This window comes from Triticum urartu, unplaced genomic scaffold (assembly GCF_003073215.2).
Source record: "Triticum urartu cultivar G1812 unplaced genomic scaffold, Tu2.1 TuUngrouped_contig_6353, whole genome shotgun sequence".
Taxonomy (NCBI): Eukaryota; Viridiplantae; Streptophyta; class Magnoliopsida; order Poales; family Poaceae; genus Triticum; species Triticum urartu.
In genome coordinates, this window is record NW_024117109.1 from 1 (window position 1) to 8,577 (window position 8,577).

Sequence of the window (8,577 nt, forward strand, 5' to 3'; positions counted from 1 at the left end):
GCGCGTGCCCGCCCGCACGTTGGAGGCCGTCCTCGAGTACACCGAGGGCGGCAACACGCCGCGCCTCGAGTACCCCGCTCCCCCGTCCTTCTCACGCCGCCGTGGAAGCTCCTGGACGCCGAGGCGCATGGAGCAGCCCGGGGCGTCCTCCTCCTCGTCCGGCCGCTCGTCGGGCTCTCCCTGCCTCCGCCCCGTCAAGCCGGAGCCCCAGGACACGTCTGTCAGCGCGCGCACCCGCAGCTCCGGCGTCCGCATCGGCGACTCCGCCCCCTTTTTTCTTTTTTTGTAAAATATGTTTAAATTTGAACGAACTCGCCGATGTTTGCATTAAATTTGAGCCGTGTTTGCGCCGTATTTTCTGTCAGCGCGCGCACCCGCAGCTCCGGCGTCCGCATCGGCGACTCCGCCCCCTTTTTTCTTTTTTTGTAAAATATGTTTAAATTTGAACGAACTCGCCGATGTTTGCATTAAATTTGAGCCGTGTTTGCGCCGTATTTGACTTTTTCAAAAAAACGTGGGCGCCGCGACTAGGGGGCATCACGCCCCCAGTGCGCGGTTTAGCGCCGGTGCGCCCCAAGGGGCGATTTTTAGCCCCTCCTGGAGGGCCAACGGCTGGAGATGCTCTAATGGATCATCTTTCATTCAACTCTCTCGTTTTTTTACTTTTTACTTCAAACAGTTCGTTCGTCTGCACACAAGCATGTAGGTAGAGATACTACTGTGCATGGCCGGCTGGGCGCTGCACATGGCCAGCCAACAGCAGCGGGTTGTGATAGCCAACGTGGACAGTGCCAGTTTTGCGGCTAGCTAGAAACGTACGTGATATCATCATCCAGCTGAATGACCCATCATCTACTGTACGTAATTTCACAAAGCAAGCACCACTGCACATTCGGTTTAAGATATATAGACTCGGCTGGAGCCGCAACATGATCACAAATCTCGTACGAGACAATAGGAACCGCAAGTAAACAGGTCACTAGTACGCCACTCAATGCATATCAGAAAGGGGCCATTGCCAGATGCCAACTACTCCTAGTAGTTTGATTTTCACGGTATGGTGAATTTCAACCAATTAGTTCAGTCGATGGAAACACAAAGCTTTTCTGTCCTCACGACAAGCTAGCCATGATGCTCTACACTCTACAGCCCCCTGTGCATTCAGTTGCTTGCTCGCCATGCTTGCCCGGTGGATCGATATGGACGAGATAGACAGTTGCTGCTACTCGGAGAAAGAATCTGCTTGCTTCAAGATTTGGGTTTGGACAAGGTTAGAGCTCCTCCGCGTGGACGTGTGCAGGGCAGGCTGAAAGAAGTTTCGTAGCACCATCGCACCGTGTAGCTCGCCCTCCCCCCTACAACATTGCCGATCTGGGCAGGCTATCGCATGGGCCTCTGCCCATCTCAGCTTGCGGTTTGCAGATCAGCTTCTGGTGTAATCGATCCTAGCTCGATCGGACGAATGCGAGGCTAGCTAGCCATCCTGCTATTTGGTAGGACCTCACCTTTTCTTCTTGATCGCTATTCGCTAGCTGGTTACTTGATGCAAAGTTTATGCCGCTGTGTTTGTTACTTACTGCTGTGATGCCAAGGAACTAACTCATGTACATAAGAATGTGCCTTAAGATCAGTTACTCTGATGTTGCCAAATGATCATGTAACAGCGGGGCCAGCTATGCACAAGTTGCCAGAAAATTTATTTTGGATAAGTCGATTTTCTAGGTCGTTAGACTAATTACCGTCTTTATTTCTTCTTTCTCTAACTTTATTTTTCTCTTCCAACCGTTCCTTCTCCCGGAAAATTGGCCTACTCAAAATGCAGATTCAGTTAACTTGCCTATATATAGCTATTTTGATAAAGAAATCTTTGCTACCTAGAATAAACTCGATCATGCATGTCTTGTGACCATGATTTGTGTGATTTTTCTTCTAATTTTCCCAGTTCTACCCATCTAGCACATATACTGCCTGTGTATACTACTCGTAGGATTTAGTAGTAGATGAATCTCACATGTTAAAATGACAAAATGCTTACTTACTTACATGCATCCGTCCGTCAGGGTGTAGCGTAAAAGAGCTGACGACATATGAGATAGCGTGTCTCGTCGGAATGAACCTTTGCATGTTACAGAACGGGAGTAATTTGTATGTTATCCAGTGTTGAGGGTGCGCCAATCCGTCTGTTGGTGTCGTGCATGCATGATTCAGCAGCTAGATATGCATGTTTAGCTTTAGCACCAACAATTTATGTATCTTGTGTCTTCCAAAACTTGCAACAGCCTCTGTACATACAAAAGCTATCATTTCACGCTAGCTAAATGAAACCGAAGGGCTCGATTCTTGGAACAAAAGAAAAGATGGGAGTACTCTGAACCCCAAACGGTTCGTAAAAGCTCCATGCATGAGGACGGAAAGAAAAAAGGAGGCAGGCAGGCGATTGATTTGAAGTACGTACTAGCTAGCGTGCTTTAGGGCTGTTCACACTCGGGCCAGTCGGTCCGCGTCGACGTGTCGTGTGCAGGGCAGGGCGGGGCGTGGGGTAGCAAGTTTCGTAGCACCTGCACCACGGCCGTCTTGCTCTCCGGCCGGCGCCCATTGCCCTGCCCTGCTCTGCCACTGATGAGATGCGCGGCGTACGTGCCAAGAAAGCCAAGCCCCTCCCTTTCCCTCAAACACGGCAATCTTTATCTTGGACATGAAACACGGAGTGATGCCAACACCACGATTATCCAAGCTCTTTTTGGAACGACTCATCGAGCCAGTCGGTCTCGGGACTGTTCGGCTGCACACAAGCACGCACAGACACTGGCACCCCACATGGCCGGTTAGCAGCGGCGGCTGCAATATCATCCAACCGGCATGGATAGTGCCAGTTTTCAGGCTAGAAACGGCATGGCATTTTGGCCGTGTGTCGGTCACTTGACGTGCTCGACCTGAATGCCCGATCTTCAACTGTAATAATTTCACGAGGGAAACCACCATTGCACATTCGGTTTAAGACAGACGACTCAGCTGCACCCGCAACATGATCTGAAATTTCGTACGCCACTCAACGATAGGAACAGCAAGCAGACAGGTCACTCCACAGTCAACACAGAGGTACGTAGTACGCCACACAACGACGTTTGCATATCAAAAAGGGGGCCATCGTCACATGCCAACTATTCTAGCTAGTAGTTTGATGGACGCAGTATGGTAAATTTCAACCAAATGGTTCAGTCCATGGAAACACTTAAGCTTTTCAGTCCTCACGACTCACGACAAGCCATGATACTATATACCCTACAACCCCCTGCGAATTCAGTTACTTGCTTGCCATGCTTCGGCTGAACGACCCATCATCCAAGTGCATGTGGTTTCGCAAAACACCATCGGGCATTCAAACAAGACCAAATCAGCTTCACCAGGATCACAAAACTTCATACAAGAAAAACACACATCACAGAAACAGAGCTAGCATGGCACTCGACAATTGCATATCGAAAAGACATAACCGGAATCCAGAGGCCAACTTTCAACTTGGAATAACGGAATTACGGAAATGGACACGGACACGGTACAGTAAATCTTAACCAACTGGTCTCGAAGCGTAATCCCTTCGCTAAAGACACCGCGACAAGAACAAAACTTGCATGAAGGAACCAGTCAATCTCTCCCATACCGACAGACCAAACAAACGATCATATAAGCTATTGCAAAAACCTGAAATTAGTTTGGAACTTTGCATGTCCTGGCTAAAATGAGGATACTGAATTTTAGTGATGGCTCACATGTTGTCAGCCGCTTTCAGATTGCTGATCCTCCGCATGATGCTCCTTCTCTTGCTGTTCCTGAAGATCTATCCACACATGCGGCAGATGGACCTGCGGCACCTGCTGGCCACCGTGCACCATTGCTGCACCTGGCACCTGCAGCTGCGGCGGGTAATAATACGGGTATGCGCCAGCCGGAGCCCCCAAGGGTGGCGGCGGCCCGGCTCTCTGAAGCCCGACTCCCTCCTCCTCCATCTCGTCCATCTGGATGATGTCTGCCAGGAAGTCGTAGACGTCGGTCCTAGCAACAGCAGCGGCAACGTCACTCTTCTTCAAGATCTGGCGCTTGTTCTCCTCGGTGACCATCCATGACCTCATCGTCATCTCCAGTGTCAACATCTCGCATGCTTTCGAAAACACCACCGGAGCCTCTGCCGAGATCATGTGAACGCCCTCATCGGCCTTCATGATTTTCCTTATCCTTTTGAGCTGCACGGGGTGCTTCTTGATGCCAGTGGCCTGCTCGATCTCTGACCGTTGTTGGGCCCAGAACTGCTGGAGCCGCCTCTGGTGCAGTTGCTGGAGCTGCTGCTGATACTGCTGTGACTGCTCGTACATAAGCTGGTTCTGAGCACTAAGCTGAGCTGGATTTGCAGGGAATATATGGTGGCGTTGGCTGTGAACCGGCAGGACAGGAGTGATGCCAGGAGGTGCAGCCACTGTTGCTCCAGGCGGATAGGCTGAAGCAGGATACACATGTGATCCAGCAGCAACATCACCCATTGCAAGCTGACGTTGCCAAAGACGGTCTTTCTGGCGCTGTGAAAAAAGAATGGAAAGTATTCCTTAGCTCAATCATAAAGTATTAATCAGCTTAATCTTACAGTACAACAATAGTGCTAGCCTCCTAGGTTACAAAATAAAATTATGTGCAGTGCCTTTAGGTGAATGTGAACATTTGTGGCTCTCTTTCAAGATAAGTTTGACAATGAGTTTGTTTCTTTGTTATGATCCTCCCAAATAATTATAAAAATGATAACTATCTGCTAGTACAAACTAAGATCAGTTCTGAGTAACAGCACCAGAGCAGAAAATTGCATAGTTAAAATACTGAGAATACGCATGTACAACCAAATATACATCGGCAAGAACTAACAAACTAAATGGTTGACAGAAATCAATAGAATAAATCTGGCTACAAAGCTGACTGTAATCGAAACTTGAGATCCTGTATAGGCAGCTGGGCCATTATAAGCCACCACAAATTTAGCATCTTGTTTTCTGTTACATCTTAAGTGCAGTGCCCAAGCATCTAAAGGTATATAATAAATGGCTTAGATTACACAAGCAATTGATAGTGGTAATAGTGGTTTCTAACTCCAGGCAAGCCCCACACGTGCTCCATAAAGCACATATAGCTAGGAAGTGGATAACTCGGTTGAATATACCCCACAGATGGTTTCGAACAAAGAAAAATGAAAATAAGATGGTCACAACGGTGGAAACGGATCAAACGCGGCTGGATAATAGAAAAACCATATTCACATCATAGCCATTTTAAAAAGATGGGTGAATATGGTTATTCAAAAAAATATACGAATACCAGCAGTGTACACGAATATACAGAGCAGAAAGAAGTACAAATATCTGATATATAAGACATATTTTGTGCATCGATATTAAGACGCGTATTCTGATATCACCATCCACACTTGTATCCCCTTCAGAGATGGCATCATTCACACGAGGTTGTCACAATCCGCCTTCCAATTCATCTAGTAGATCCCGTGGGACCGTTTCGACCGATAATTCAATACAAAGAGTAAGATTTGATATTGATAGTGATACAGATCTTCGGGTCACAATCTTCCTGCAACCAAATCATATGCTAACCCGAGAAGAATCATAACTATCGGATCATGGCAACCATCGATATCTATACCTACTTGCGTCGCCGATGATTTTTTGTTAGATTTATGACCTCCTAATAAGAAATTCAACGGCTGCTAATACCATATCGATACTTAGATTTAGAACTCTAGAGAATAGCCATTGCGGAGGCTGGATCACAAAGATCTAAAATAGTTTGTACCAAACCAAATGACTAGACTTATGCAATCCAAAAATTGACATGGAAGTGAGAGAAAAATCAAACAAGCTTGTACATACCCGTGCAATACAGATTTCTTGCCCACCTAAGAAATTATCTTTTCGATTAGCACAAAGCTGTGGGCCAAGAAAACTGTATTTATATACCTTGATAGCAAGAGCCGCAGGACAGCACAGCTGTAGAATATGCATGATTTCTACACACTAATATGGTAAGCAATTAAAGACATAGGCTGTCTTTCTCTTTTTGAAACTTCCTAGAAATTTCCAGAAAGTATAGGTTGATACATTTCCCAAGCATTTATTTATGACTGAAGATTCGCAAGATCTTCCTTTAATTTTAGATTTTTCTAGGCGGATCCGCTTTAGTTCCTGTGATAGGCACAGCTGTGGCAGCAAGCTATATTTGACTGCACAGGTTTTTTTTTAGAAAGCGTTATATAAGAAACTTGAGTTGCTAATGTAATGGTAAATAAAAAAAAAGTAGTGCATGATGTGCAGATGATGATAATAGGAAATGATTGCCTTGGCAGAGCACCAACTTTTGCATCGTTCTTTATATTCCCATGTCTGTTCTTTTCTTGATAATCAACCCCAATTTTCGTATTTCTGTCCTTTGAGCAAAAGGATCAACAACAGGCTCTGTAACAGACAAATATCTATAATTAGAACCGTAAAATATTGAGCAAACAGTTCTGAAAACGAATACATTTCAGAACAAATTAAATTGTTAGATTCAAGTGATTATAAATGGAAACAGCATAGGATATTTAAAATGAACACTGGACTAATCGGTGTACATAAGCAGAAGCATGATAACCATAATGTGTACTCAGCGCAGGGAAAGCTCGGAAAAATTACTAGTCTTGCTACAAATATAAAATAAAATTCACCAGCAATAGATGCAGAAGACAAGTTGCTAACCATCTGTCATTTTGGCTGCAATGATCCGAATGTCTTTATCGTTATTAACAAAATCATAGCCATAAGTCCATTTCCACGAAGAAGTTTGCTCATCCCATTCATGCTTGTTCTTCTTGCGATTTATAATCCCTACAAGTATGTTTCTGTTACAGAAAGATTCAAACATATACACTTCCAATAAAGACCACTGAGAAAGCCAGCAAGAGCAATAAGTTCACCTTTCGATTTTGCAAACTGCTCCTACTTAGTAGGGTTCTTCGACCTTGGTAACTGGTGACACGGGCTTTCAATTTAATTCAGGTACGCGGCGTGCAGCCAGTCCATGTTTAGCTAGTAGATCTAAAACTACATACGAGTTAGCTTCGCTTTCATGATGTAATATTTTTTTCATATCTAAACACATGAATCTCATCTTTGATGCAGAGCCAGCTACATCCCTCAACCTATATGTGCCTAGAGCTTCCATTGGCCTCCTCATCCTGGTCATGCTTTCCCACCTACTCCCTCCGTTCCGAATTATTTGTCTTGGATTTGTCTAGATACGGATGTATGTAGACTCATTTTAGTGCTAGATACCTCCGTATCTAGACAAATCTAAGACAAGTAATTTGGAACGGAGGGAGTACATCTCACAAGATCTACCAAGCTACAAGTAGATAAAGCTCCCAATAGTAATTCTATCTGGCTTGACACCACACATCAATATTCACCAAAATACTCAAGAGCTTCCCTACATCTCCCATTCTGCGATAATAGCAACGATCAACAAATCTTTGACACAAACACCATTGAAGAGTTCCCCGGCATGCTTTAAGGAACCTAACTTACAATTATATCATCCTCAAACTCACGTTGATATACCAGTGCATGGATTTGGCCACCCTGCTTCAACAGACCAAAACATGAGCTCCATCTCAGCACATTTGCAAAGGTGAACTCGGTTGGAAGAACACCATTTCGCAGAGCCATCACAAAGAGGCCCAGAGCTTGCTCCACTAAACCACTCCTGGCATAGCACGATATCATCACATTACATGTTTCTAAGTCCCATTTTTTCAGTTCCTCGAAAAGCCTAACGGCATCAGGTAGTCTGTCAGACATGGACAACATGCCAATAACAGCACTATTAATGGCAGAATTTGGCAGGAGTCATGTTCTGATGCAAAGGGCCAAGAGCTGGTAACCCTTAGCCAAATCCTCGATTCTGTGCACATGGTAAGCACCATTTACACGCTACATCCGTCAACCAAAAACCATGGCTTCTAATCAACCGGAAACACTCAAACACTGCATTGCTCTGACCATCATCCTTGCACACTGGCATGGCATGGCAGAATTCACTGACATGACGTCCTGCTCATTCGCACTCCAAACGACATGCACTGCACATCAACAAGGTCTTGCCGACTACAGAGTTCTGTTGGGGAGAGCCGTGATGGACAGCAGCTGCGTGAACCATGGGAAGCAGAGCAGACGACCAACCAAGCGATGGAGAAGGTGAGGCCGCTAGGCCTGACACATGGCCCCTTCATCCTTAGTGCAAGCCGGAGCTCCTCGTCAGCACGTCCACTTCCAGCGTAGCCAGAGATCATCGGATTGTATTGCAGGCGACAGTGTCCCTGTGAGGCATTACATCGAACAGCCTGCGCGCCGCCCGGAGGCCACGGGACTAGAGCAGTGCGGCGAGGAGGATGTTGTGCGAGAAGCGGTTGGCTGCTGCGGCGCTGGGCGCGTAGGGCGATGGCGGAACGGGCGGCGCCAAGGCGGGGGCAGGCCGCGGCGAGGCAGCTGG

The 8,577-nt window shown here is 46.2% G+C and overlaps 1 protein-coding gene across 1 annotated transcript; it reads right to left on the bottom strand.

Annotated features, from left to right (window-relative positions):
* Positions 1-3,513: 3,513 nt before the first annotated feature.
* LOC125530485 (nuclear transcription factor Y subunit C-4-like) lies at positions 3,514-4,560 on the bottom strand. Its single transcript, XM_048694879.1, has one exon. It carries the CDS (start codon positions 4,533-4,535, stop codon positions 3,777-3,779), a length of 759 nt encoding a protein of 252 aa, XP_048550836.1. The 5' UTR covers positions 4,536-4,560; the 3' UTR covers positions 3,514-3,776.
* Between the last annotated feature and the right edge of the window lie 4,017 nt (positions 4,561-8,577).